This window comes from Oryza brachyantha, chromosome 8, assembly GCF_000231095.2.
Source record: "Oryza brachyantha chromosome 8, ObraRS2, whole genome shotgun sequence".
NCBI lineage: Eukaryota > Viridiplantae > Streptophyta > Magnoliopsida > Poales > Poaceae > Oryza > Oryza brachyantha.
Window position 1 is genome coordinate 9,247,626 of NC_023170.2, and position 15,724 is coordinate 9,263,349.

A 15,724-nucleotide genomic window follows, 5' to 3' on the forward strand; every position below is an offset into this window, starting at 1 on the left:
GCTTGTTGAGCAGGGTAGGGCGTTGAGCTAACCCGACAACCCAGACATCCTATCCTACCAAAAAACATTCGGGAGTCCCCTATCAATCCAGGCCATCTCTCATCGAGCATGGTTGCATGAGGACCCTGGGGACCCTAGTTCTTGATCATTGATAAATTTATAGCTTTGGGATACAATGACTTAAATATATATTTTTGTAAAAAACATTAGTATTAAATCTATAGTTTTATTGATATACACATTAACTCTATAGTTCTGTAATAGTTTAATCATTATGAAGCTAACTATTAAAAAAAAAGGGCGGAGCATTATCCTCTACAATAGTGCATAGGGTCACGATTTCTCAATTTCTCAAGTATCTGCAACACATTTGAAAATTTACTTTATGGAAAATTTATGATACATTCCTGATCTTTGAAACTTCCTGAAAAATTATACATCTTTCACAATTTACCTTTTCCGTTTTCGTTTTCTACGGGTACTGTTTAAATGGAAACCAACTTGATTGCTTAGGCCTACAAATCAGATGTACTCTTTCTACAGACAACCCAATCGTGTTCCATTGACAACACCATGAGCTGACAAGTTACTGCGTTCTTTTTTGATTTTTCATCGGCTTTTACGGTACTCCATTTATTTTTTATATATAACACCATTAACTTTTATGTTTATATTTTACCATTTGTCTTATTTAAAAAATATATAATTATTGATTATTTTGTTATAATTTAATTTATTATTATATAAACTTTAAGTATGACTTATAATTTTACATATTTACAAACGATTAAACATAGATTTGACAGTCAACAACATCATATTAAAAAAATGGAGAAAGTACTTGCAAAAAGAATTCATATATAAAAGTTCATCTTCCCTTTCTAGAATAAATTTTCAGCGACTGATTCCATCATATATGCAATTAAATAGCTGTCATAAAAATCAGATAATGTTTTGTATTTTATCTTTCCACAATAAAAGAACACAGCCATCAGCCCATGATTGAGAGTCCACAAGCACGCGTGACACGGAGAGCAAACGAGACAATATCAGTTTAGAGAAACATACAACAATTTCCATTACCTTGTGTATCTTCTACCACTGTGCAACCTTGTGGCATGCAGTTACAAGTTTTGGTATATGCAGAACTGCACTAAGGTGGTGAGCAGTACACCATGAGGGTGAGCAACAGATTGACGTATCAATGAGAAGGATTGCTTTTTTCCATTCCCAATAAATAGTAGTCAAAATCATTGCATTTGATACTGCCTCTACAAGCAAGAGGTCAGACAAAAACTGGGTAAATGGATTTCTTACCCTTTATCCCATGTACAGTGCCACAATTGTACAATAGCTGCAAAGAGATGAGGAACCCCACAAAGTTTGATGAAATATGTTAGCACCAGGATAGTGAATCCATGAACTCCATTCCCATCCTTGAATAGTATTGCCTGAAGCAGCAACAAACCCAGGAGAGCATGGCTGTCTCTCTTTCATCAGATAAATAATCTTAGAATTCCCTGCCACATCAAAAGGAGAGCTTGGAGCCCTGAGGGCCAGCTGGTTCATGGAGAAACAGCTGTTCGACTTGTTAATCTCTCACCAGCTGAACAGAGATATGTGTGACCGCAAAAGCCTTCGATTCATCCTTCTGGCAAAGAGGGTCTATGATTGGCCTCCTGGCCAACCGGAACTTGAAGGAAAGGATTCCAGCGATCAAAGATGATGCGACCTCCCCGTCCAATCCTACCTTGGCACCGTAATGGTGGAGCAGTCATACCACTATCAATAGGTGGATCTAGTGGTGGCCTGATACCAGCCATCTTCAACTTATCAGGGTCAACCGGTCTTGTAAATAGCATTACTGGCTCATCAGAATCCCGCATTTCAGGAACCTGTTAAATCATGGTTCAAATATAAACATTAAAAAAGAACTTTTTAGAAGAGTTGCCATGTGAGCCTAAAATTAAGTTTCAGTATCCAACATTTAACCATAGCAATAAAATCAAGTTTCACTATCCAAAATTTATCCATAGCAATAGAAAGCATTTGTGGTTTGTGCCTAGAAAGCCCATCAATTTTTGGCCATGTTCAGACTATTTTGGCAATTAGGGGAGAATAAGAGTCCAAACAGCTCAGAAAATGCTCAGATTTAACCAGAATCGATAATTTAGACCAGAAACACCAAGCCACAGCATGATATTTCACGTGTATGACCTAGAAACTAAAAGGATAAAACCATATATACACTAGTATATAACTCACAACCATGTGTATTATGGCATAAATTTATACAACCACATGTACCAATTTAATATAGAACTACGAGTATTATGGGTTCGACTCCCCATGGGAGCGAGTTTTAGGCTTGGTTAAAAAAGATCACTTGTTGTCCCCTAAGACGTGTTAAGAATCGATCTATGGAGGGCAGGCCCACATGTATGGGGCAGGGGCCTCAAAGCATGGGTTAAGGACCAATCCATAGGGCGCGAGTCCACGTGTGGGAGGCCAAGGTTCGTGATCTTTCTCGACTGGTTTGGTTGAGGCTTCTTAAAGGAAAGTTGTTATGTACTTAAGGATATTACTTGCATACCCAGTAATCATGGGGTAATCCTAGTTGATTCCCATGTTCAGTTGAATCACTCGGAATGTTATTTAGGAATATAGGATTCTAATACAAGATTCTGGTAACAGTAATCTTGGATTACTCTCCCTCCCCTAGCAGAATCTTACCAAATTTTATCACATGTGCATGCTAGGACTAGCATTCCTAGTATCTAACTCTCACATTTAGGATTATGAGGGGATGCTAATATCCACATTAATATTGCTTTCCTGTACCTAAACCATACCCTTATTATATGTTCACAACACTAAACAAATAAAAATTAAAATATAAAGGTAGCAGACATATAATACGTGCATACAAAAGAAAATGTTCATGACAACTTAGTTGGTTCGAACCCTAGTACGATAGGTATTTCTTTGTTTAATCTACCAAGCAAAGCTGTGTGAATTTCATGAAGGTTGTGCCTAGGGCCTAGGTAGCTGGGTTTAACAGTATGTGGTCCAGTCGCTAAGTACAGAGTTTTCGCTGTTAAGCCCAGTGTAATTATTAGCAATGTTCTCCAGATGAATTTAGTAAATCAAGTAAATGGTTTCTAAATAACAAAATTATGTCCACGACCAATCTCGACTTATCTCACTGTTTCTGGTTCCAGTTCCAACAATTTTTTATTCCAATCAATTGAGTTGGTAGAAGGAAAGAGTTGCTGGTCAGTCAGGAATTTCCGCAACCATCTTCATCCCTATTGACAAGAGTTGGCTAGGAATATATTGGTTACTGATCTTTGTGGCTTCAATAGCTCCAAAAGGGGTGACCGAATACTCATCAGCAGAAGTTCTATCATCTATGAACCCAGCAGTAGCTGCTAAGTATTTGGAAATGCCATTTTTGGTAGGGTGGGATGACCAACTGACAACTGTACATACCCTACAGCAAAACAGTGGTAAATTCTACTTCCTTTCGTTGCAATATCGAATTGGAGTTGTGCAAGAATAAATTGCCCATCGTTTTGATATAAAGTGGTCAGCTATCTCATTTATTCATGGGAGGGGGCATACTCTACTTCAGAGAGAATTTTATATTAAAACAGAATTACCAAAAGAAATACATACCCTTTTGAACAACCAACCATTCTGGTGGGTTCTTTTTAGTTCACGATCCCGCTTCAAACGCAGTGGTGGAACAGCTGATAGCTTATTATCAGGGAATCGAGGATGAAAAGCAACTGGTCGTACATATGGTTGCTCATTGGCAGTATCATCTGAATCTGCATAATCATCTTCACTTGACCCAACTTGCTGGAGGCCTGATAGAGCGATCCCATCATCAATAAAATGCGCTTCATGCTGAACAAGAAATAAAATTATTGTAATCATAGGAGATAATTGCCTCTTAAATTTAATTTGTTAATAGATGGAAGTAAAGCATATGGGACAAAAATCATATGAGCCATATAACCATATGCTCTTAGATGGCATAATGGCACATGTCGCGCTTTGAGAAGAGTCTAAACAGAGAACTAGTCTCATAGGATTTTGTTTTCCTTCCAAGCATATAGACCATAACAAAAAAGGTACAATTACCTAGGATGTGCTTAAAACAAATCCAGGGCCATAGTAATGACTAATCACATCGAACGATAAACTTATTTAGCTAGAACACAAATAATCTTGACCAGAGCTTTCAGAATTTGAGACTGTTGTAATTTTGGTACAGCAATCTGTGAGTGGCAAGGATCCTGATGCCACGTGTCAGTGAATAAGTGGCAAATTCCTCTTCCTGTTTTCCAACAAGAGAGAATCTGGAGATTTGCATGTTTATTGATAAACAAGAAGAAATCAACATTGTGGGGAGACAACAAATTATACATCTACTACTTGAATACATAAGGGCATTACACACTAGCATACTGACAATCAGTCATCTTCTTTTTCTTAAATATGTACACTAATCTACTCCACAAAAAATGAGCAAAACCTACATATTAAGAACAATGAACATTAAACACATGCAAAATTACACCTCCTTGTATCTACACTTAAATGCCAAAGCTGCCTATCACGCTTTTTAGACTAAACAGGGGGTTATTGTTCAGCAATGTAGAGATCATGTGATGAAAACAGAAGCCATAAATTAGCTTTCCCCCAAAAAAAATCAATCAGTACTTATTAGCAGAATCATGTTACATCTACCGAAACATTCATTTTGTTTGTTGTTCTTCATCATGTAAATTTAAATTAATTTCTAGTGCCTTAAAAAATAGAAAGGGTCAAAGGACAGAAGACCAGTACAGAAGTCATGTCATGTAGTTTAATAATAATGCATTGTCCATGTTATACCTTGTATCTCATCTGGATACGTCGAAGGTGAACCTCACACTCCATAGTCTCACGTTTTCTCTCTTCCCTCTACAAAGAGGATTAGTGGCACGCTTTATTATTTCTCATGCCAGACTCAGCACTATTTAACACATTTGCAATTTTGCATACCTTAATCAATGCACCCATTAGTGCCTTAGCCTGCTCTAGATTGCGCCGGACCTGTATTAGGGTTTCAAAATAAAAATAAGAAAATTTACAAATCAGTGTACAAAGAAAAGGACATGCATATTTCATATACATACTATGTTGCGAGCACTATGGAACATCAAATATGACAGTTATGGATAATAGGCAATGCACTACACGAGGACACAAAGGCACCACGACAAGAAAAAAAGAAACGGCAAACATACTGCACTGTTCATATCAAGAGATCGAGACTTAAGATATATCAATAATTGGTCTTTCAGTGCTTCCTTGCCAGTCAAGAAGTTTACTATTCAGAAGGACAACAAAATGTAGGGCCAATTCCTTGCATGCCCATGTAATTTCACCTTTGCATTCCTTGCAAGATCTCTTATATACCCCTGAGTCTTTATTCGGATCCCTCACATGCCCATTCCGTTAGTTGACCGTTAGTGTAAAATGACTTTATTGCCCGTAGTATATTTCTAAAAGCTAGAAATGTGTGATGTATAAATTATTTGGGTTGTGAAAAATAATAAGGATAAATTACTAAATATTTGTTATGACTTTTTAAAAATGAGACATAATTTCATTAAAAATTCAAAAAGATTTATTGTAAAAAGATAAAGCTCTGCATCAAATTTGAAAATTATTTTTCAACAAATATGTAGTGAAAAAAGATTCATTGTAAAAAAACAAAGGGGATGAAATTATTTTATTAAAAATAAAGATCACATTTGAAATTTTCAAGTAAATTTCAACTCAAAGTTGAAGAATTTTGTTCATCTTCCCAAAAACTCAAACATAAATAACATATAGTTTTAGTTCTCAATTTTCTGGTGAAAGTAATGTATGAATTTATCATAATTTTAAAAAACCAAAAATTTAAATTTTGTTTTGAACTTTGACATTAAATGATTGATTCTATCCCTTTTAGTTATTTTTCTCACATGAAAAATTAAGGAGTATGTACCATATAAGTATGAAAGAGGTAATATAGTCATTTTAGAAATATTGAATAGTCAACTGATGGACAACTAACGGAAATGGGTACATAGGGGATGGAGATGAAAACTGACGAGCATGTAAGGGGTAAGGTAAAATTCAGGGGTATAGAAGAGATTGACCAAATTTCCAGGGGTACGTAAGGAATTTTCTCTTTCTAGAAATACAATTGAGAGATATAGTCATATGATGTTAAGATAAATAGAGTGAAAATAGAAAAGGATAAATACACCTAAAAATGAAAAAAAAATTGTGTAATAATTAGACCCACAGTTTCTAGCATGTGCATTGTTACCAGAAAGATAAATATCTAAAGAGTTCGAAAACTACATACGTTTTGACAAAATTATTGCAAAATTACATATTTAAGCCCATGGTATCACTATACTGCTCTCTCCGTTTCAGGTTATAAGTCGTTTTGACTTTGGTCAAAGTCACTGCTCTAAGTTTCATCAAGTTTAAATAAAAAAGTAGTAACATTTATAACCCAAGACACATATTATGAAATATATTTGATTATAGATTTAATGAAAATAATTTGGTGTTGTATATTTTACTATATTTGTCTACAAATTTGGTCAAATTTAGAGTTGTTTGACTTTGACCAAAGTATAACTTGAAACAAAGGAAGATATTTAAACAATAATATAACATAATGGAAGATTTAACAATGAATTTACCACAAAACTACAAGTTCAAGGTGTTAAAATTTCTGGCACTATTGTACTGATGCCTCATGGAACATTTAAAATTATAGTTTTGCAATAAGATTTGCACTAAATCTTTAGTTTTGTGATCCTATGCATTAACTCTATAGTTTTGTGATAAATTCAATGTTATTATTTAGTTCTACAACATAGTGATTTAAATATATACTTTTCTGAAAATTGTCAAAATAGCTGTATTTTTTTAAAATTTACTCTATCTACAAAGATTCACAATAGACTACAACAAGAAAAGTATAACAACATGCCACAAATTCCTTGGATAAAGATATGAAATGCTTATACATATGCAATTTCAAAAACAAAACATCTGTGTATTTCCATAATTATAGCAGCAGCTGTGCTTAAAAAACTAATTATTGTTGTTGCACTTACCACACGGAGTTTATCGAATGATTGGACACTATTTTCTCTTCTTTGCATCTGAAAAAAAAAATGAGCATAAGCACACAAAGAAATATAGGGCACACAAAGGTATTATCACGTCTATGCCTTTCTTGATGACTCAAAATTGTCCCAAGAGTAGGTATTCTCAGATCATATCTGGTTTCCTTACTCACCCTTCTTGTGTGAAGACGATAAGCCTTCTCCCTTGGTCTGAACACATTGTATGGATTTGTGTCGTTAACTGGTGGAGGTGGCTTCACAAAAAAGAACAATAACTGGTTATTCTAAACAGTCATGTAATCAAGAAAGTAAATATATAAACATATGTAGTTTTGTGGAAGTACTTTTCTACCCGATCATAATGAAATGATGAAACAGAATAAGGCCGCATTCGTCCCAGCAACTAGTTAACTAAGCCGTATCGTTTTCCGCACGCACGCTTCCCAAACTGCTAAACGGTATATTTTTTGCAAAAAAATTCTATAGGAAAGTTGTTTTAAAAAATCATATTAATCTATTTTATATTTTTTAAATAATTAATAATTAATTAATCATGTACTAATCTATTACTACGTTTTCCGTGCCAGATATAAGTTAACTTACCTTGCCCATGCCGAACACGGCCTAACTCCAAGAACGTGAGCCAACTCAGAAATAGTAAATTTAACTTGCTTTTGGACTTTTCCACAACAAACAAAATTCTTGAAACTAAGACCAGTCAGTGGACAGAGAAGCATTACGCACTACGGTAATACTCCCTCCATCCCAAAATAGAGCTACCTAGGATAAAATGGAACACATTCTAGGACTACAAACCTAGACATAAATCTGCCCAGATTCATAGTCTTAGGATGTCACATCCCGTACTACGTAGCTACATTTTGGGAGGGATGTAGTAGTAAACAAGCACCACATAGTATCCAGTTACTTTCTTTCGTTGTTGCATTCTCTATTCTCTTCTTTTTTTTTTTGGTGCCATTCATATTTTCTACACTATACTAAAGGAGAGAATTTCAAAAGTAGAGTCCTCATCCCAAAAGCTTTCCACTCTTCTCTTGGTGGGGTGAAAAACAGAAATTGAAGAAGCCAACCCAGAAGATCCCAAATCCTCCACGGTGGGAATCATCAGAAATCTGTTGGAAAGGAGTTGTTATACAAAGAAGAAGCTCTCCTATTAGGATGGAGGCAGGGAAGCTTCCCAAGTTGAAGATAATTGCTGTCAACAAAACCACCATCTGCTGCCAAAGCTTCTTGCAAGAGGGATGGGAAACTGGGAACTGAAACTTTAACAAGCCTGATGATTTCCTTTGATCAACCCTAAAGCTCACACAACAGTAAGAGCGTAACACAGTCCAACCTTGTTGGTAACCCAGTCATTATGGTTTTGGTCCAAGTTGTGGTAGGTTGCTGTTCAAACTTAGCAGGAGCCCACCAACAACCCCCCCCCCCCCAAAAATCATTTCGCTTATGCTTGTGCTTATCAGCCAAATTTTGAATTTTAAAACTTAATTTTGAAGTATATTCTAGGATTTTCATGATAGTTTATTTTACAACATTTACTTTTAGAACGATAACACGTCTACAAAAGTTTTACCCACAAATTACTTTTAAATTGCTAATATGTCGTTTCACTTATGCTTGTACTTATCATCTAAAATTTGAATTTTAAAACTTAATTTTAAAGAATATTTTTAGGGTTTTTCATGACAGTTTATTTTACAACGTTTGCTTTTAGAACGATAAGAACACGTCTGCAAAAGTTTTACCCATAAATTACTTTTTAATTGCTAAATGTCGTTTCATTTATGCTTATACTTATCAGCTAAAATTTGAATTTTAAAACTTAACATTAAAGTATATTTTAGGGTTTTTCATGATAGTTTATTTTACAATGTTTGGTTTTAGAATAATAAGAACACGTCTAAAAAAGTTTTACCCATAAATTACTTTTTAATTGCTAATATGTCGTTTCGTTTATGCTTGTGCTTATTAGCTAAAATTTGAATTTTAAAACTTAATTTTAAAGTATATTTGAGGGATTTTCATAATAGTTTATCTCACAACGTTTGCTTCAAGAGCGATAAGAACACGTCTACAAAAGTTATGCCCATAAATTACTTTTTAATTGCTAAATGTCGTTTCGCTTATGCTTGTACTTATCAGCTAAAATTTGAATTTTAAAACTTAATTTTAAAGTATATTTTAAGGTTTTTCATAATAGTTTATTTTACAACGTTTGCTTCTAGAGCGATAAGAGCACGTCTACAAAAGTTTTACCCACAAATTACTTTTAATTGCTAATATGTCATTTCGCTTATGCTTTACTTATCAGCTAAAATTTGAATTTTAAAACTTTATTTTAAAGTATACTTTAGGGTTTTTCATGATAGTTTATTTTACAACATTTGCTTTTAGAACGATAAGAACACGTATACAAAAGTTTTAGCCACAAATTACTTTTTAATTGCTAATATGTTGTTTCGTTTATGCTTATCATAAGCAAAACGAAGAGGCCATAGAGAACAACTTCAGTCCTTTCAAAACTTGTTGTCACAAAGTCTTTGCCAAGTACAGTAAAAAATGATTGCACTTTGAGCCCATTGCTCCAAAAACAGCTTAGTTAATATCTCAAAACATAGTTAATAAAAGGTTAATCTTGTGCACAAGGGTAAGGTCGGATCTAAATTAGTACATCAATAATAAATGTGTGAAGCATCAAGATAAAAATGACAATACAAGGACCTAAGCTAACCTGCAAACGCCGCAAAATAGGCTTTTGCCACCGCTCTCTCTGACAAAGGAAAAAAAAGAATCAGTAGGTAGGTACAACGAATAAAATTCAAATATATCTTAAAAAATATTGTTGTTAATCACAACAGAATAATCTCAAATTATGTTTTGAAAAAATAGAATATGTTCTGTAGAAAGAGGCAATCAATAATGTTCTCTAGAAAAGAAAGATGCACAAAATGGGTTATAAGATATGAAGATGCATGTCATATGGTACGACCAAAAGAATATATCCTATGTACTAAATATGGACTATACCTTTGATTTCCAGTAGGTATATACAGCATGGAACACAGTATAACGAATAGACAAGTACTGCAAAGCCTGGACAGAGAAAAACCTTGTCAGGAGCAAATTATAGATAATTCCGCTCCAATTTCAAGTAAAATATAACACCAGAACATTAATATATGTTTTGTGAATCTTGAATACCCAAAGCTATTCCTGCCAGCAAATAGAGCAGTCACAATTCTTCAATTATTTCTAGTTCATCATAAATCACATAGCAGGAAATCGTTATTATGGAAATGATGTAATGCCATTGGAAAATTATGCTTCAAACACATGCAGCTCCGATTAACCAACCTAGGCCGCGTTCGGTAGGGAGGGGGATAAGTTAACTTACCCGGTGCGCAAAACATAGCAAAGTATATGACTAATTAATTATTAAAAAAATATAAAATAGATTAATATGATTTTTTAAAGCAACTTTCCTATAGAATTTTTTTGTAAAAAATACACCGTTTAGCAGTTCGGGAAACGTGCGCACGGAAAACGAGAGGGATAAGATAAGTTATCCAGGCTGCCACGCGGCCCTAGTTCTCCAAACAAGGTGTGATGCATAAAGAAACATAAAATTTTTACCGTCAAGTCCACTTCTTTTCTAGATTCTTAATGCATATTTCAGGAAGGTATAAATTAAGTCCCTTCTGCTGGATACAGCTGTAGTTGCATGGATTAAAAAGAATAAAGCTGGCATGGCATAAGAGGAAGAAGAAAATGATTTATTCAGTTGGAAAAGAAAATACAAGGGCTCTCACAAAGAGTAAATTTCACAAAACTACAGATTTACGGGTGTGTATCATAAAAGTACAGATTTGACACCAAATTGTTCACAAAACTAAAGGTTTAAGGTGTACAACAAAACTACAGATTAATTTATCACAAAACTACAACTTCTGTAACACGAAAAAGACAATAGTGGAACTCTAAAACCTATAGTTCTTTGATAGCTTCATCATTAAATCGGTAGTTTTGTGATACAAGACCTTAAATCTGTAGTTTTACAATATTTTGGTTAAAGTACATGTAGTTTTGTGAAATTTACTCAATCACAAAACATTCAGTAACGAAAAGTGAGTGATTTATATGAAAAATGGAAAAAAAAAAAAGAAGAATGATAACAAGAAAATATTTAGTCTAATGACTAAACTAGCCTTTTACATTGTTTCCAGATTTACCAAACTCTAGCACTCTTGTGGTGCACCATTCTGGGTGCTATAAATTGTTCCTTTTACTTTTCAGTGACACAGCCAGTATTGGCTTTTCATCCTTTTTGTGTCTTGACAGTAATTGGTGAAGAGTTCAAATGTTTATGGAAGTCATGTGACTCTGACTCATTTCAAACTGATAAGCAAGAGACTCACCAACTCAACTAAGAATTGCAAACCAGAACTGAATATGAAATTTCTGTATGAAATATTACCTCCATAGCAGAATCAAGCTGCAGAATAACTGGTATTGGTCCTATAAAGGTGGGGGTTATGATGCCTGCCCTTTCTCGAGCTTTGTGGTCCAATGTTTCCAGTTTGAATAGGAGGACTTCCAGCCTGAAACGAGTATTCTTCTTAGTAATGTAGCAAATAATACCTTCTATTCAGTTACTACAGATGATAGAAGGCAATTACTTACATATCAGGATTATTTTGCTACAAACTAGAGAGAAGGATTGGCATAATGGCATGTGTGACATAGTATAGAAAAACAGCATGCAATTTTTAGTTAACTTTTTTTAGAACTTGTTGTAACTCGACATTTTCCTTCCACCAGACATTTTCTCCCTGACCACTCCCATTAGTAGGGCATTTGGTGGATGGTAGAAAAAGATGGTATACAGTGCATAAATTATATCTATGTGTAACATTTCCACTCTCATAACCTATTTGGATCAGCAATATATTCCTTACCTTTCAGGGTTCAGATTTTTTCGCTCATTGTTATATTCTTCAAGCCAATCTTCATCTTCATTGTCCAAATCATACTCAACAAACTCACCAATCTCAGCCCTGGCTGCAAGCAGTAATTTCTCTAAGAAATGCAACCACTGAAAACAATATTCAATTTCAACTACAGCGGTAACAAGAAGTAAACCTCCTCGAGCACGAATATAAGATGTCGGTTGTGCAAAGGTGCGAGTATAGTCCCTTTCATAGGTATCAACATCATCATACTGTGGTGTAGGTATTTCTTGCACATTCTTCTTGTTGGATGTTGGATGTGCCTGCAAAGAAAAGAAACATTCATATCAGCCAAACTGCAAAGTAAAGATGTGATATTATGACCATGTCTGTCATCAAACAAACTAAACTATGGCCAGTCAATTAGTTAGTTTTGGTTTTGGTTTTTTTTTCTTAGTTCAGCTTCTATTACAAAATTTCTCATTATAATTAATAAACTCTGTTAGAAATTTAATATTCACCCAAAAATATCATGGCAGAAATAGTAGTTCAGCTCGCATAATACAAACCTAAATGGCTGGCTTGCAGCTTATGAATGCTAAACATGTCCTGAAATTTAATATAGGCACAAATAAAACAACTACCTCTGGAATTTGGGGGCTTGTACTGTTTGCACTTTGCATGTATCCGAAGAGAAAAAAATTGCACTTTTAGTACCATTAACAGCTGGTTTTAACAAACAACTTTCAAATCGTCCATGATTAGCAAGCTGGACAATTCAATACGCACTCCATCCAAAAAACAGTTCCTTGGTGATGAGTTTGGACGGAGAATTTTTTTTTCTGTGTTGGGGGGTGCAGAGGGAGTAACTATAAACCCCCAATACACAGTATTTTGTAAGAAGAGATGCTTAAACCCAAAAAAGAGAGAGAGAGAGAGAGAGAGAGAGAGAGAGAGAGAGAAAGACTTGCACTTTGGGCAGCGTTATCAGTTGGTTTTAACAAACTACTTGCAAATTGTCCAGGATTTGCAGGTCAATCAAAATTATTTACTACTGCACCCAATTTCTCCATTTCTCCGCATAATAAATGAATCATCAGGCAACTAAACTGTGGGTGGTGGCTGTGAGCCATTCCACCGAAACAACAAAGAGCGAGAACTCTCAGTGCATTACCTCGCCCTCAGCCGCAGGCTCTGGCTGAGAGTGCCGCAGCACGGGCGGGACAGCCCGAACCACTAATGTGGGCTCGTCGTCCTCAAGCTCCCGCGCGGACTTGACGATGGGGAGCTTCTTGTGAATGTCAAGCGGGCGCGGCCTGAACGAGAGCCTACTCATGGCCGCCACTTCATCAGAGGGGCCCAAATGGCGGGTCCTCTCTTCCCGCAGGGGGCGCGGACCCTAGCCGGGAGAGCGCCCGCGCGGAACGAACACCCCCACCCCTCCCCCCACTCCCTACGACCCACCCCGTGGCGAGCAGGGTGGCCGAGGACACGGCCGCGGGCGGCGCGAGGTGCGGACGGAAGCGGAGGAGGAGAAGGAGGCCGTGGAGGGGGGTTTCCTGGGCGGTGGGGAACCCAAAACGGGCGGATTGGGGAGCTAGGGTTAGGGTTTCGGGTGGAGGTTGTGCCCTAGGGTTTGAAACGAGGCAATGGAGGGAAGAAGCGGGGGACGAAGCAGAGCGGAGTCGAGGGGAAGGAGAAGGAGGTCCGGTTCGGTTGACGGCGTATTCTCGGACTACGCCTTCCTTTTGTGGTTACGTATTCCATCTCTATATGAACCGTGGCCGTTTTCTCGCGCAGCTACTGGGCCACGTGGCACCGCCCGTCGCTCGGGCAATGGATATCTTTATATCTTTTGTGCCTAATTAATTGTTAAAATCTATATTTTTTAGTCCCAAATTAATAGTTCTGTTTCTCAAAATAAATCATCTTACTGTGATTTTAGGGTAGGTCATTTTGATTGTTGTACAAAATTAACGAGCAAAGATATTTCTACGTATAAATATTTTATTTATAGATAAAGTTTATGAATAGAATTATTTCTTAAAAAATCAAATCATGTTTAATATTTTTCTAGCACGTCCATAATTAGCGCATGTGCCTAATTAATTGTTAAAATCTATACTTTAGTCCCAAATTTATAGTTCTATTTCTCAAAATAGATCATTTTATTGTAATTTTAGAATAGATTGTTTTGGTTGCCGTACAAAATTAACGAGCAAAAATATTTCTACATATAAATATTTTATTTATGTATAAAGTTTATGAAAGAAAAATTTTCTTAAAAAAATCAAGGTGGTATTTCACCTGAATAAGATATGAAATTGACGTCTAAATCGGATTCAATTCATTGTTCTAAAATTGCATGGGAAAAGAAAGTAGAAAAAAAAGAAAGAGAAAAGAATGAGAAAGGTAAAAAATTGAAAAATTAAAAGTTCTTATCAATATTTAAAATTGAATATTTGCTTCGGATAAAATATTAAAGAGTAAGGACCCATATAACTTGGTTTAAAATAACATAAAAGGGTTTAGTGTGCCACCTTTTTTTTTGTTGTCGAAAGACCAACCATCTTATTTAATGTGTTTATGTATTAAGCATAATTTAATATTCTCAATTATAAGCTTTCTGATATGATGCATTCTTCTCAAATCAATTGTATGTTGGCCATAGTTTACTATTCTTAACTCGACGCGTAATTTATTTTTAAAACTTATTTGAATTTACACAATTAAAACTAACTTAATCCAATGAAACACACGAGCTTTTTTTAATTCATATATATATATATATATAACTTAGTGCAAATATCCACTATTTTGAGATTATTTTGTGTCTATCTATAGAGTGAAACACAAATCTTTTGTATAGCAAAGTAGTATTTAAATAATGCCATCTCCTTCTACAATATAAAACTTAAAACTCATCAAACTATCTAAGTAATATACACATAAAAGGAATAAACTTCATTTAGGGGCAAAATGTCTCACATTTATCATAGGTGTTGAAATACACTAATCTTGCTTAATTTGTAATGTAATCTTCACTATTTAAATCATTTAAACATGTATTTCATGTGAGGAATTGAGGTCGCCTAACCTTGACAGAATACTCTAGCTCCACTTCAACTTCATTATGGTTCTTGATCCACCATGTTAAGAAAAAACTAAGGATATTTTATATGGATCTAGATATGGTAAAAGAAAGGAAAAATTAGACTGGCCCAAACAATTGGCGTAGTTGCGCAGCAAGACCTTGCATTTTTCTTCATTTAATATAATTCATAACAACATTAAACATGCATTTACGATTATAATTACTAAAATAACTGTTTCATATAAAATTATGGCGCGGCAAAGCCGCGCGACATTTCTAGTGCATATATCATGCCGGTTCGTTAACATCGGTTGACGACTTGATGGCATAATCTATGAGGCGTTCTTCTCCCTTCCTCCTGGCCCAGATTCTAGTTTTTTCATGTAAACAGTATATTTTAAAAAATATATATAAAAAAGTTGCTTTATAAAATCATATTAATCTATTTTATAACTTTTTGTAATTAATAATTA

General features: G+C 35.1%; 1 protein-coding gene across 1 annotated transcript; it reads right to left on the minus strand.

The window, feature by feature from the left end:
* Positions 1-1,199: 1,199 nt before the first annotated feature.
* LOC102712925 (enhancer of polycomb-like protein 1) lies at positions 1,200-13,832 on the minus strand. Its single transcript, XM_006659283.2, has 12 exons — positions 13,332-13,832; positions 12,351-12,480; positions 12,167-12,269; positions 11,686-11,809; positions 10,239-10,304; positions 9,943-9,981; positions 7,364-7,444; positions 7,179-7,226; positions 5,056-5,106; positions 4,906-4,974; positions 3,679-3,912; positions 1,200-1,895 (listed from the first exon to the last, which is right to left on the minus strand). Exons 1-12 carry the CDS (start codon positions 13,491-13,493, stop codon positions 1,644-1,646), a joined length of 1,359 nt encoding a protein of 452 aa, XP_006659346.1. The 5' UTR covers positions 13,494-13,832; the 3' UTR covers positions 1,200-1,643.
* Between the last annotated feature and the right edge of the window lie 1,892 nt (positions 13,833-15,724).